The sequence below is a fragment of the Carcharodon carcharias genome, chromosome 2, assembly GCF_017639515.1.
Source record: "Carcharodon carcharias isolate sCarCar2 chromosome 2, sCarCar2.pri, whole genome shotgun sequence".
Taxonomy (NCBI): domain Eukaryota; kingdom Metazoa; phylum Chordata; class Chondrichthyes; order Lamniformes; family Lamnidae; genus Carcharodon; species Carcharodon carcharias.
In genome coordinates this window covers 83,340,136-83,355,292 of record NC_054468.1, presented here as the reverse complement: position 1 = coordinate 83,355,292, position 15,157 = coordinate 83,340,136, and the positions used below count along the sequence as shown (strand labels likewise).

Below are 15,157 nucleotides of genomic sequence, written 5' to 3'. Positions count from 1 at the left end.
GTTAATTAGATCACAGCCAAAGTAAAGGATGCCCTGAGTTTGCCTTCTTCATGGCAGAGAGAAAAACCAACCAGAGACAAGAACAAAACAAGACAAGAGACAAGGGAGAGAAAGGCTGAAAGACCAAAAGACCAACGCTGTGAGAGAAACCATTTTGTACACTCTGATGTCCAGACCTTAAGACATTTTCCACATTAAACTGTAAATCACCATCCAAGTTTGTTGACATAGTTTATCTGAGAACTTAATAAGCTGGCCTGACATTGTCTCAATAAAATGGATTTAGAACATAGCTTTACTGCCAAGTCTGTTCCTGCCTTAAAGAGGTACAAAGACTCCCAAAACATTACAACAAGCAGCAATCTCAGTTGCCCCATTCTATCCTCTCACTGACGTTCCCACCCAGTATGCCCACTGGGGCTGCTCTTGCCAATCCATTCCCAATGCTAATTGCATGGACTCTGCCAGTGGATCAGCGCTCACTACCCATCTCTGCATTTCTTTCTAGCATGTTTGTTTGGGAACCAGGCCTATGCCATCCATAAGCTTATTGTGGATTATTGCATCAACATCATGGCCTTAACGGAAGTCTGGCTGAGGGGTGATGACTTTCCCCTTAATGACGCCTCCCCATCTAGCTATATCTTCCACCATTTGTCAGACTGTTGTGGTGGTGTGGCTCTTATCACCAGGTCAGACCTTGGTCTGTCCGCTACACTTCTGGGGCTTGCTCCGCCTTTGAGCATCTCACCTTGTTCTGCCCTTCTCATTTAAAATCCTTGTTCTTTCCTACCCACCTAAGAACACAAAACATTTTCTCACTGAGATATCTTCACTTTCCTATGCTTACCTCCCTCAGACTCTGCACTTCACATCTTATGTGATTTCAGTCCCCATCTCAGTTCATCATGCTGTCAACCCTCTGAGTTCATTGGTCTCTTTTCCTCCCTAAACTCTCTGTCTGTGTAAACCCCACAATCCACATTCATAGTCATCAGCTGGACTTTGCCATCTCGCTATATCAATCACAGATCAGACTATCTCTGATCACTTCCTTGTATCATTTTCCATTCACATGCCCCTTCCCACTCCAAACTTTACTTACTTCTGTGTGTACATTGAAAAAAAATCTCACAATGAACTTAGAACAATACTTTCAAAAATCTAACCTTTGGCCCTCCATACAGCATAACATTTCTACCGATCTGCTCAAACATTACCTCACCTCAACCTTTTCCCTAACCCCTTTTAAAACCATTACATTCTCTGACCCTGGCCGTGCCTCGGTAGAGTCCTCATCCCTGCTGCCTTGGCTCAAAGAAAGGCAGAATGGAATGCATAAGGTGGGCAGCTGGTTTATCCATTCATCAACAGGTCTAGCTGGATCACATAAAGCACTATCAGGTCCTGCCAAAAATCTGCCAAAAACTGCTTACTGTTCCAGGATCACTGTGGAATGCCAATATAACCTCTGCTGCCTTTAGTCTACTGCAGATAATCTTAAACCTCTCACCTCTGTATCCTCAACCCTCACCTACAACAAGTGCAAGTGGTTCATGAACACTTTGTCACAAAGATTGAGACCATTCAATCAGATTTCCCCTGCCATTTTCCAGCCTCCCCACTAGCTCACCATGTCAAACTTCCCTGAAGTTTCCTCTCTACCCTATCTCTGAACTCACATCATTCCATCATTTCTGTCTTATCTTAGCCCATGCCCTTTCTAAACTCAGCTGGTCCATGAGATCCATATCTAGCTCGCTTAACCTTATTCCCTCTAAACCGCTGGGAATTCAATTTCCTTCTTGATTCCCATGTTAACTGATATTGTTGTCCCTTCTAGGCACTTCCACCCTCTCTTTCAAATCTGCTGTTTTCGCCCCTCTCCTCAAAAATAAATCCTTGACCCTCCATCCTCGCAACCTCCACCATTCCAAGCTCATTTTCCTTCCCTTGAGTGTGTTTTTACTCCTCAAATCTGTGCCCAACTTTCCTGGAAATCACTGCTTGAAATCAGCTTACCTCCCTTGCTACAGTACCACAATGGTATTCATCAGACTCACAAATGACACCCTATGTGACTGTTATGAAAATGAACGATTCCTCCCCATTCTTCTTGACCTGCCTGCAGCCTTGGACATGGGTGACCAGATCATCTTCCTCCCACATCTCTCCACCGTTGTCCAGCTGAGTGAGCCTGCACTCGCTTAGTTCCATTCTTGTCTATCCAGTATAGCCAGAGTATTACCTGCAATGGTTTCTCTTCCCTGCCCCTGCATTCTTTCCTCTAGTGCCCCTCCCAAGCAGCCATCATTTGTGTCCTTTTATTTTTCATCTACATTCTGCCCCTCCGGGCATCGTCCTAGAACAGTCTCAGTTTCCACTTGTATGCTGATGACACCCAACTCTACATCTCCACCACATCGCTTATGGTCGTGGTGGTGAGAGACACTGTCACCTAAATTGTCAGTTTGCTTGTCTGACATCCAGGACTGGATGAGCAAAGATTTTCTCCAACCAAATATTGGGTAGAATGAAGCCATTGTCTTTGATTCTAGCCATGGCACACTCCCTTGCTTGAGTCTGAACTGGACTGTTCACAACCTTGGTGTTATTTTTTCCCCCGAGATGAGCTTCCGACCATATATCCAAGCCATCACTAAGACTGCCTATTTCCACCTCTGCAACATCACTTCTTCGTGCATGCCTCAGCTCATCTGCTGCTGAAATCCTCATTTATGCCTTTGTTATCTCTAGACATGACTATTCCAATGCAACCCTAGCTGGCATGGAGATCACCCAAAACTCTACTGCTCGTGTCCAATTCACCCATTGTGGTCACTGACCTGGTTTCCAGTTAAACAGAACCTCGATTTTAAAAGCCTTGTCCTTGTTTTCAGATTTTTCACTTTGTTGCCAATGCTGTAAACATACAGTTTACTCTGTTACATCATTGCAAGTGATGGAGTAGGCAGCAGCCAGGAACAGAGATGCTTAGCAACAGTAATTAAGGATGTTTTCCCATGAATTTTGAAAGATATTTTAAGCAAATGCCGACGCTGTAAGAAAACACCAGACAAGACCATGTCTCCAAACCAGTAAAAAAAACTCCCACTGCGCCCAACAACATTTGTCCCACAGTGGACCCTTACCCTGATTCAGTGGTTTAACCCACTCACAGTCTCACCCTGGGCCTTGGTTGGCAACAATGCTGTCCTTTTCCCAACGTTTTTGCTGGCGTTGCCTCAGGCTGGGCATAGTGGAGTGATGTCTTTGGTTTTCTGCGCATGCAGGTAAAGATGGGTATTGGTGGCCATCTTGCATGGCCATTTTGCATTGGCAGGATACATGGTGTTTTCAAATCCCTCTGTGGCCTCGCCCCTCCCTACCTCTGTAACCTCCTCCAGTCCTGCACCCTCCAAGATACTGGTCTTCCTCCAATCTTGAACATCAACAGTTTTAATCACTTCACTGTTGGAGGCCGTGTCTTCAGCTACCTTGGCCCTAAGCTCTGGAATTCTGTCCCTGAACGTCTGCCTCACGTGCTGTCTTTACCTTTTAAAGGCACCTCTTAAAACCTACCTCTTCTTTCAGCAACTTTTGGACAGTTGCCCTAATATCGTCTTATCTGGCTTGGTGTCAGATTTTGTTTGATAATTAATGTACCTATGGAGTGCTTTAGGATGTTTTATTAACATGTTAATGGTGATATATAAATGTAAATTGTTTTGAAGTACAATAGTTCCTGTGCTGCAGGCATCATGTCCACTATGAAATGTAATTGGTCAAGACTGAGTACCGTACGATGTGATATGAGATTCGTATTTCAGTTTTTGCTTCATTATCTTTTGTGATAAGGTGAAGCTTGGCGCACTTTTTATCTTTTTGGAAGTGATTATTTTTAAGGATTGGAATGGGCCAGACCATTTCACTGGCCCCAGAGTTCAACTGATTTTCTCACCAAATCCTGGCCCAACTCCCTCGAAAAATTATTGTTGTTGCCAGGCTCAATTACCTTCTCGGCAGGCCATTCTAAGCATTTACCTACTACCTTGTGAAGTAGTTAAGCCGGATCTGTTCCTTCCCTCCTCTGATATTTATCCTACTTCCCCCTTAGGGCTTTACAGGTTGATACTTTCATCATGATCTGCTACTTTGCCAAGCTTAGTATGATCTATAATGCTGGCCCTACAACTGAGTCTAGGTCATTTACATAAGAATATAACTACATAATATCATAAGAAATAGGAGTAGGCCATTCGGCCCCTCAAGCCTGCTTTGCAAGGCAATGAGATCATGGCTGATCTGATGTGGCCTTAACTCCACTTTCCTGCCTGACCCCATAACCCTTAACTCCTTTGTAAATCAAAAAATCTGTCTAACTCAGCCTTGAATGTATTCAATGACCGAGCCTCTACTACTCTCTGGGGATGAGAATTCCAAAGATAAACGACCCTCTGAGAGAAGGAGCTCTTACTCATCTCCATCTTAAATGGGAATCCCCTAAATTTGAAACTGTGGCCCCAAGTTCTAGATCTCCCCCTTGAGGGAAAACATCCTCTCAGCATCTACCCTGTTAAGCTCCCTCAGAATCTTATATGTTTCAATAATGTTTTAATAAGATTACCTCTCATTTCTTTGAGTCCCAATGAGTACAGGTCCAGCCTGATCAACCTTTCCTCATAAGACAGCTCCTTGATCCCAGGAATCAGTTTAAATTTTAAAAAATTGAAGAGTAATGGACACAAACTTACCCTCAGGGAACACAGCTGCAAATCACCTCTCAGTCTGAAAAACGCTTAGGGCAGAACTTTCTGCTTGACGTGTGGGAGGCGGGCCCCACATGTCAGCGCGTAAAATGCCGCGCGGTGCCGTCGGGCGAGCTGGCGCGCACGTGATGAAGTTCGATGCTGGATTTGGATTTTCTTCAATTTGGATTCCCTGAAAGTGAGAGTGCACGAAAGAGCGCACATCTCCCTGAGTCAACGTACTGCCTCAGGGTGATCGCTTCCATGTTGCATTATATTAAAAATAGAAAAAAAAATTCCCTAACATGTCCCCCTCACGTGACAATGTCACATGAGATGGGACATGTTCATAATTTACATTTATATAATATCTTTATTAAAATTTTTGAAACCCTGCATAAAAACTCATCCCGCTGCTGGATGAGGTTTCATGTTTTCTCTATTTGCCGCTGGGGCTCCTGGCCTGTCCACCAACCATAAGGTTGGATGGGCAGGTCCTTTAATTGTATAAATGATCCTGTCAATGGCCTCAATTAGCCATTGACAGGTCAGTGGGCCCGCAGCTGATTTTGCTGAGCCCCCACCTTCCTGAAAATTTAAATGGGGCGGATGACGTTGGGAGTTCTGCCTGACATCATCCCGCATCATTTTATGTGTTGGCGAGTGGGCCCCGCCCCCTGCTCGCCGACGGCAAAATTCTGCCCTATCAGTCTGTGACTGAGCAATTTTACAACAATAACAAATCAAACAATCATCAGTGCTATGGATGTTGGGAGGACATTGCGGATCTCACTGCTGGCCTCAAATACCTGGCCGTTCCACTCCAGCCTCACCAACGCCAGTTGACCTAGGCACATGGCACCTCTCAAGCTCCAGGGCCTCTTGCTTGAAACAACTTAACATCATAAGCTTGGCCTGGCCACCTCCAGTCCATGAACATTCACAGGCATTGTGAGCATTCTTCTCCTGAAAAAACAGAGAAGACCAATCATTGTGGCAGTTCGCACATGGACTCTGCACGCGCACGCCACACCCCAACCATAGTGGCCAATATCAGGCCTTCAGCGCTCCCTCTCCCTGCTACTGCTGATCAGTCACACAAATATAGTACGCTGGCTCCCAACCCCCTGCAACAGCCACCTTGGACACATTCTGCGTCCATCACTTTCAGAAACACACGGTCTTAGCGCCCATAGCAGGGAGGCGCAACTAGATGCGGCGTCAAGGTCAGCAGATGGCTCTTGGCCACGAGACCTTGAGGCTCCCCTTCCACCATCTCATCCTCGTGAATAGGACATGTCCTGGAGTTCTGAGTATGCGCCTAGCTGCATCTCCTGCAGGTTGCCCCCAGACTAGCTATGTGCGACTAACAGCAACACATGGTGCGGTGGAGAAACTCATCTCCTCATGAACCACTGAGGCTGATGTAAGTATGGGCATTATCTGCTTGCTCACCCAGCGTATGAGAAATGCCCAACAGGATTCAACGCAGTCATGACAGTAAGACTTGGAGGGTGGGGGGGGGGCCTCAAAGGTTAAGGCTACCTGCTGGGTTAAACGCCCGATGCCAACATGGTACTCACCCTCCCAGAGTGCAGCAAATCATTGAAGTGCTTATGGCAATGGATCCAGGTGCACTGCACCACGTCACGGGAGCTCACCACCTCTGCCACCTCCTCCGAGGCATGTTTGGTCATGTGAGGGGGTCTTCTCCTCCCATCCTGGGGAACCAACACCTTCTGCTGTGCTGCCTCCTCGAGGAGGGCAGCAAGGCCGTCATCAGAAAAATGAGGGGCGCTTTGGCCTACCCTGCAGCCTGCCCTGCTCCTCTGCCCTTCCCTCCAGCGTGCGCTGCTCAGCCGACCCCCTGCGATGTGACCTGTAAGTGGCTTTTGTGAGCAGCCTACAGGAGGCTGCCAGGCCTTCCTTTAATTGGACCCGGCGGTTTGTGCACTCCTGCCGCAGCCGCACACTCCTGCTACCCACGGGAGTCAGAAATGCACTGGGTGAGTCATAATTGGCCTGCCTGCGCAAAATGTTGGCGCAGCCCTGATCGTGGGCGCCCATCAGGTCCGTGCGCACCCATAGCCGCTCCTGTTCCGCCCACCTGACAGGCTGAAACTTCTGCCCTTATTCACCAACATCCTTTGCTTCCATGATACTGAGCCAACTCTGGGACCTATACCACCACTTTCCCCTTACGGACTACCACTTCCCACAGTATTGCATTTTTTACAAGTGCAACATCACTCCTAGCTTCTAATGGCATTGCTTCTTCCCATTTTGCTGAATTGCAATGTTGAATTACCATCAAAAGGTGCTTCTCTCAGTTTCTGGTAAAATCCTAAACTGAATATTGCAGTAAGGCTTACTGCCGATGATTCCTTCCCCCAGCCAGGCCAGGACAAATCTTCCTGAGACTTTAACTTGCCACAGGATGCGTCACTTTGACCAGAGATCTTGTTCCTTCCCACATTCTGCATGATAGTCCACAGAAAGACAGCATACTCCTCTCTGTTGACCACACTGGCTATAGTCTTGTGTCTTTCTGAGATCTCTCTCTCTCTGTATTTCTGTCCAAAAAAACCTCCAAGTCAAAAAGTCTGTTCACAGTTAGTCCACTTATTCTTGCCTTTGTTTCAGGTGTGAACATTTTGCATCTGCTCTCACCTTGGCCTGCGGTCCCCACAGTAACCCAGCGGCCCCGGCTCACCAAGCAGAATTCATAACAGATCACATGACCCTCTTCATTACTCCATTTTACCTTGAATTGGATGACCACAGTCACAATTTGAGTGGAACATGAGGAACAGCTCAAATTGTGACTGTGGGCATCCAAGTCAGACCATTGCCCACAAACTTGAACCCCTGTCCTGAGAATCCATTCCTGGTAGCATCACAATCATTCACACTGCATCAGCTGAAGCTGTTGAATGGACTGTTAACCTCAACATTGAACTATAACTGCTATCCCAGCCATATGAATAATAATAATCTTGAATTAAAGAGGCAGTCCCAAAACATAGCCATCCACAAAACCTTGCATTTATAACACTTCCAGTAATCTTTTTAGTGTATCTTTTATTATCTATTGCTCTGGCCATAACTTCCAGCTCCAAATAATCAATTAGCAATGAAAAAGAAAAAAAAAACTACATAACATGTCTGGTGCAGCCCTTACTGGATGCCATCTTGCTGAGCTCATTAATGGGGATGTTATGAGTGTGCACTGCAGAGACTGGGAAAGAAATAATAGGCCCTAGTATTTCTCCTGTTTCTGGGCCTACTGATCACATTGTGTAACTTCCAAAAGTCTTTCTGGAAATCATTTGAACAATTGAATCTTTGATTTCATATCCTCAAAGGATGGCTAATGGTATTCCATCTGTCAGGGTGATGTCCTAGGCCCAACCATCTTCAGCTGCTTCATCAATGACCTTCCTTCCATCATAAGATCAGAAGTGGGGCTGTTCAGTGACGATTGCACAATATTCAGCACCATTCACGACTCCTCAGATACAAGGCAGTCCATGCCAAAAAGCAGCCAGACCTGGACAACATTCAGGCTGATAAATGGCAAGTAACATTCATGCTGCACAAGTGCCAGGCAATGACCATCCCCACCAAGAGAGAATCTAACCTTTGCCCTTCGAAATTCAATGGCATTACCATTGCCGAATCTCCAGCTATCAACATCCTGGTTACCATTGACCAGAAATTGAACTGGACTGGCCTTATAAATACTATGGCTAGAAGAGCAGGTCAGAGGCTAGGAATCCTGTGGCGAGTAACTCACCTGACTCCCCAAAGCCTGTCCATAAGCTACAAGGCACAAGTTAGGAGTGTGATGGAATACTCCCTACTTGCCTGGATCAGTGCAGCTCCAATAAAACTAAAGAAGCTTGACACTGTCCAGGGCAAAGCAGCCGCTTGATTGGCACCCCATCCACAAACATTCACTCCTTCCACCACCGACGCACTGTGGCAGCAATGTGTACCATCTACAAGATGCGCTATAGGAACTCACCAAGGCTCCTTAGGCAGCACCTTCCAAACCCACGACCTTTACCATCTCGAAGGACCAGGGCAGTAGATAGATGGGATCAGCACCAGCTGGAAGGTCCCCTCCAAGACACTCAGCATCCTGACCTGGAAACATATCGCTGTTCTTTCACTGTTACTGGTTCAAAATCCTGGAACTCCCTCTCTAACAGCACTGTGGTTCTACCTACACCACATGGACTGCAGCGGTTCAGGGTGGCAGCTCACCACCATCTTCTCTAGGGCAATGAGGGATGGACAATAAATGCTGGCCTAGCCAGTGACACCCACATCCCAGGAATGAATTTTTAAAAAACTGTAATTTATAAGATTAAACCTTTGTAATTTGGAGTCAGGAACAATCCTTCCACGCAAAAAGAGCCATACCCCACAAAATCTAAAATGTGGATTACTACATCGGATAAATTATCCATGTAATGAATTTTATGATTAACTGTACCACAGCTTCAAAGGGGAATGCAGTGCACTTTTATTCATTAAACAATGGCCTGTGTTACCCTGCTTGGCTTTTATAAAATGCTCCCATAACACAAACCATCCATATGTATAAAAGAACAGCAGCAATCGCCCAAGGATCAGTTATTCACTTCCTTAAAAAAAAAGAACTGTTTTCATTTAGTATTGGGAACCGTTCCATTGAGGGCTTTCAAAGTTGCATGTTTTAAATTTAAGTCTGTAAGATCACAATCAACAGTTACCTACCAGGATCTCTTAAATGCACTGTACTGTGTTGTCTGAATGATATAAAAAAAATCCCACTAGTTTCAAAATGTAATTCCGAATTCCTTGCCGGGTGCGGTACAAGTGTAACAGCAAGTTACATTTTATAGGCATAAATAGGTGAGGAATTGGAGAGAAAAAATAATGAATCAAATATGATCCCTTTTTAAATTCCAGAATCTACATACTTGCATTCTTGGCACACACAAAGCAGTTAATTTAGCTCCAAAGGAGCTCCTATTTCTTATGTTCTTATGTGGCCTGTGTGTGGTGCAATGTGTTTGAGTGATCTACCTGTCATGGTTGAATAGCTGCAGTGTGTGCAAAGCTGTGGGATTTAAGTGAGACTTGCAGCAGAGATAAATGTGTGAGATGAAGCTATGAATGTTAGAACGTAAGAACATAAGCTATAGGAGCAGGAGTAGGCCATTTGGCCCCTCAAGCCTGCCCTGCCATTCAATAAGATCATGGTTGACCTGCCCCAGGCCTCAACTCCTCTTTTGTGCCAGCTCCACATAGTCCTCAACTCCCCAATATTTCAAAATTCTATCTACCTCCTCTTTAAATACTTTCAGTGATCTAGTCTCCACAACTCTCTGGGGTAGAGAATTCAAGACATTCACTACCCTCTGAGACAAGCAATTCCTTTGCATCTCAGCTTTAAATGAGTGTCCCCTTATTCTGTAACTATATCCTGAGATTCCGCCATGAGTGGAAACATCTTCTCAACATCTACCATGTATCTGTGTCATGCTTGATAGGGATTGTTGGTAAGTGAATGAAGAGGAGGGTGAATGGAGCAGTGTGTAAGGCTAGTCATTTATTGGGAAGCTTTATGGCATTTGAAGACGCATTCGTCTGACCTTGACCATTCATGTGAGATCATTGAACTTTTTGTGGCACTGCATTCAGGTCCTCTGAGCTAGACTGATGGTGCTGACAGTGACAGCTATCTGCTCCACTGACTTTATAGGGTCTGTCTGGAGGACTTATCACCCCACTGAGGAAAGAAGACACCTTTTCTCCTGTACAACTGCACCAAGGCCTTGAGCAATGCTTTGGGGAACCTTGAATCTCTCCAGCTTGTGCCACTTCCACTCCTCCTCCTGTTCAGAAATTCTTCTGTAATCAGTTCCAGCCTCTGCTGCAGCCAGATACACCTTTCCTACAAGAGACGCAGGTTGGCTTTAAGTCATGTAGGTTAGTTTTTAGCTGGGGCTAACCTAACATGACCTTGGGCCCCCTGATGAGGCACGCAGCCCTGCAGCAGCATGTGTGGTGCTGGGCTGTCGCTACTATTATTTAAATTAACAGGCAACACAAAATTTGTGTACTGCTTGAATCACAATGAACAGGTGTGAGTTAATCGTGCATCACGAGCCCAGCAACCTGTCCAACCTCTCCCCACATCACCCCATATGTTTATAAAATATTTTCCCGTTCAATTTAATGTTGCCTGCTAATCTTTCCTTGTAAGCTTGCTTTGCTTTCCACATTAACTTTTCAAATTCCCTTCTGTATTTTCCACAATCTTCCTGGTTATTGACTGAATTTTGCTCCTGATATTTGTCATAAACTCACTTTTTCCATTTTATTTAAACCTCTGCTTCATTTTCATCGAGGGCACATTAGTTTTGGATGCGCTTCCTTCTCTCTTCAAAATATTTTGTCTAGTTTCGCTCCTGAATGGCCTTCATTGCTCCATTACTGCAGAACTTAACTAAAGCCCCATCTTTCAATGGGACAGCTTATCCTTGGTGCCACTGGTATATGATACATAATTGCTTACTATAATTAATTTACTTAATTATCCAGTGAAAGTAGATATACAGCCAATGTTGGACCATAATTTGTGCTGCCACTAACTGACAGGGAGCCATGACATTCAGGCTGCATCACTGAATGGTTCAGATATGGATTTACTGTGATAGGAGAAAAAGGAAATAACTTGCATTTATATATTGCCTTTCTCATCCTCTGGATTTCCCGCCGCAACATAGCAATCACTGTAGGTCAAGCTTCAAGATGATGTGTTGACCTCACTGGGCTGAGACCTCAAAGTAAAGGCATGAGATGCTACAATGGGTGGCACCTATCTATCATTTTCCCTTCCTGGTCCCATCGCTTCCCCTTTACCCACTTATCATGTGCTGCCAAATAACAGCTGCGAACAGAGGATTTGGTAAAAAGGAAAATGTAGGTTGTTTTACTTTGCACAAGTCTAGTTTTAATTGTACTGTGCGCAATTTTCTTTTGTTCACTCTTGGGATAAAGATGTCGCTGTTGAAAACAGCATTATTGCCCACCCCTGATTCTTCACAGAAGGTGGCGGTTGGCCTGCTCCAGCCACTGCCAATGCTATATTTTATAGTGATTAGTGGCTTACTAGGCCACTTCAGAGGGCATTTCAGAGTCAGACACCTTGGTGTGGGATTACAATCACAAATAGGTCAGACTGGATAAGGAAGACGAGTTTCCTTCCCGAAAGGACATTAATGAGACAGTTGGGTTCATATGACAATCTGACCACTTCATGGGCTTGTCACATTCTCTTGATTACTGCAGTAACCTAACCACTACTACATACTTGGAAATAAAGTTGTTTCTCAACTGCATTGCAGGTAATTTAGTCTGGTAGACCCCTCAGTTAATCACCCATTAATGACTCACTCTCACGACAATAGCTTTTAAAATGTGCTATTTATAATCCCCAGGAAGCTGGCAATGAGTCATCTTTAGCACAAGATGCTTGGCTGCTTTCAAATAAAAGTCGTCTTCAATTTTTCAGACTTGCCATGCTCTGTGCAAGTTATTTTCTTAAAGGGGCACTGGCTTCATGAAAACTAAGTTTCTTCTGTATAAAAAGAGACAAGGTGAAGGTCCAGATTGCATTCGGTGTGAAACAATCTTCTGAGCTCTTAAATAAAAAATATTCAAAGCTGCTTTAAATAATGCTGCTACCTAACCACCAGTGAAGCAGGGAATATAGGGTTCTTCCATTCTTGGCAGGTATCTTACATGTTGCCTGAAAAAGCGGTGAGACATTCACACTGACTCTAAGGAGGAAGGCCCACCTACTCATCAGGCTGTTAAGATGGCAGTGACAGGCCTTCCTCCTAACTGAGGATGCTGGGATACTACATTCTGCCTGCCCAGAGTTGCCGGCCATTCAGAGGCTGAGTTCTTGCACTTGGCTGTGCCACAGAGGCTGTGGCTGCTGCAGGAACAAAACCCTCTGCAATCCCAGGATGGCAGAGTGACCAAAGAAAAAGATAAGTGCTGTTGAGGGGGTTCTCGTGGGGCAGGGGTCGCGGGGAGAGGGACTGCATGGGGGTCAGCAGCAAGAGCAGGAGGGGTGGCTGTCTGCGGCCATCCCTCTGTCCCATGCCCTTGAACATGCACAGATTAGTGCAGATCAAGGGACACCCTGCCCGCCTCCCCCCAACTCACCCCAAGTGACATGCAACCCACTTAGTTTAACCAGTTGTGCAGACTGCATGTTGGCTGGCATGCCTGGAGCTGAAAAACTTGCAGTGCAGTTGGGAAGAGGCCCTTAAGTGGTTGTTAATTGGCCACTTAAAGTTTTCAAGTGAAGGCAGGGCAGGAAGGTGGACCATGGTTCTTCCCGCCCAGAACATACATCTGGTGGAGGCAGGAAGGCTTTGAGTATCGGCGCTGACACCTACCCACTTAATTTTCATGACCTCCCGCCTCCTTCCATGCCTTCTGTGGGGGCACAAGATTCTGTCCATAATTTTGAGTGGGCTGTCTGTAAACTTAATATTGTTCCCAATAATTTTTTATTCTCTCTTTCTCAAAGTGGTGATTGCTGGCTGGGGTACTGATCCACATGTATTATACATCATCCATTACCAAGCCCAAGGGGCTATTTTTGCACATGCGCCTGGATATTGAGTGTGGGTTTGACCATAACGGGAATTGCAGCCAATCTTGACCCTTTCCACATGCTTCCAGCAGTGGAGAGTGATCAGCAACAGGGAGATGACACAAGTTTTTCTTTCTAATCCAGGGTTCTGAGGCCAAGGACAGTATCATTATTGTATAACTTGCACCCACCAACTCCCCTAGCTAAAGTCAGCAAACTTAATGCAAATCACAAATTGAGTTCGGATCTTCCTGTGCTTTATGTTGTTGTTAACCAGTTATAAAGGGATGAGACAGCATAGATAGAAACAGACTATTCCAGAGGTGAGGAACTTCAGTGACCTAGATAGATTGGAAAAGTTGAGACTGTTTTCCTTGGAAAAGAAGAGGTTGAGAGGAGAGTTGAGAGAGGCATTCAAAATCATGAGGGATCTGGACAGAGTAGAGAGGGATAAATTGTCCTCATTGGTGGAAGAATTGAGAGCAAGAGGACAGATTTAAGGTAATTGGCAAAAGAAACAGTTGCGACATGAGGAGAAACTTTTTCAGGCGGCGAATGGTTAAGATCTGGAATACACTCCGTATTGCCAACTCTCACAGACAAAAATAAGGGGCACTCTGACATGGGGGCCTGGTGGAGCTGTGGGGGTTGGGGGCTGCGGTGGTGTGCTGCCAGAGCTGTGAGAACAGTGGGGCTGCAGGGATCGGGATTGTGGGGCCGTTGCTGCAAGAGTTGTGAGAACTGGCAGGGAGGGGGGGGGTTCCGGGGTAAGGGGTGGGGATGGAGAGCTGGAGCTGTGAGAGAGTGGGGGGGGGGTTGTGAGGGTATAGGGGTTGATGCCAGAGCTGTAAGAGGGCAAAAGCTGGAGGAGAGTGGTTACAACACATGCGTGAGATTTAAAGGCCAAAATGAGGTGAAAAACAGAACCCAGATGCATACAATCCAGGACACAGAACATTGGGCTCAATTACAGGACAATCCCGGAAAAGAAAGGACAGTTGGACACCCTGAATGCACTGTCGGAGAGGGTGCTGGAGGCAAGTTCAGTCAAGGCAATCAGGAGGGAATTGGATTATTAACTGAAAAGGGAGAATGTGCAGGGTTACGGGGAGAAGGCATAAGACTGGCACCAGGTGTGTTGCTCATTCGGAGAGTCTTCCCACATATGTCGGACCGAATGGCCTCCTTTTGTGCCGTAACAATTCTGTCATTTCCAGTGGTTGAGGGCCAGAGGGAGGACATCACTCAGTTTAAATGCAGACATTTAATAGTTCCATTTACTTTAATAATTTAGTTCAATAACAAGGGCTGAGAAACCATTTTTGCAGAGTTGGTTGGCTGCTGAACTATCTGAGTTAGTGACTGAAAAAGAGACATTTAAGAAGCAAGTTGGTTGATGGAATTGGGTGTAAAGAGGATATAAGACAGAGGAGGCACCTCAAGTTAAGACACTGCTTTTGTGAAGGACAAGGAGCAGCACTGACTCATTGAGCAGAACTTATCTGTTTCCATGATGTAATTTCTATGTAAATCACTGACTCTCAGAGTAACTTCCAAAATGCAATCATAAGTGATGGGTAACATTTCCCTCTTTTCATTCAAATTTGCTTTTTCACTGAAATTAGCTGAGTTCATGAGTAGGAGGTGCCAAGCAACTGTTGTTCTTTGCTCAGACTGTTCACTGGCAGGCCAAGCAGAGAGACTGTGATCAAAGTGTGCCTCATGGCCCACAAAGACCCAG

At 45.5% G+C, this 15,157-nt stretch overlaps 1 protein-coding gene across 1 annotated transcript in view; it reads right to left on the bottom strand.

The window, feature by feature from the left end:
- The window catches only part of LOC121287690 (core histone macro-H2A.1-like), a 37,563-nt gene that overhangs the window by 13,235 nt on the left and 9,171 nt on the right, over positions 1-15,157 (bottom strand). Inside the window, exons 2-3 of the mRNA XM_041205621.1 lie at positions 7,121-7,262; positions 5,558-5,714 (exon numbers count right to left, since the gene is read on the bottom strand). Coding sequence (XP_041061555.1) covers positions 5,558-5,714; positions 7,121-7,262 — 299 coding nt within the window. The remainder of the gene's footprint in view (positions 1-5,557; positions 5,715-7,120; positions 7,263-15,157) is intronic.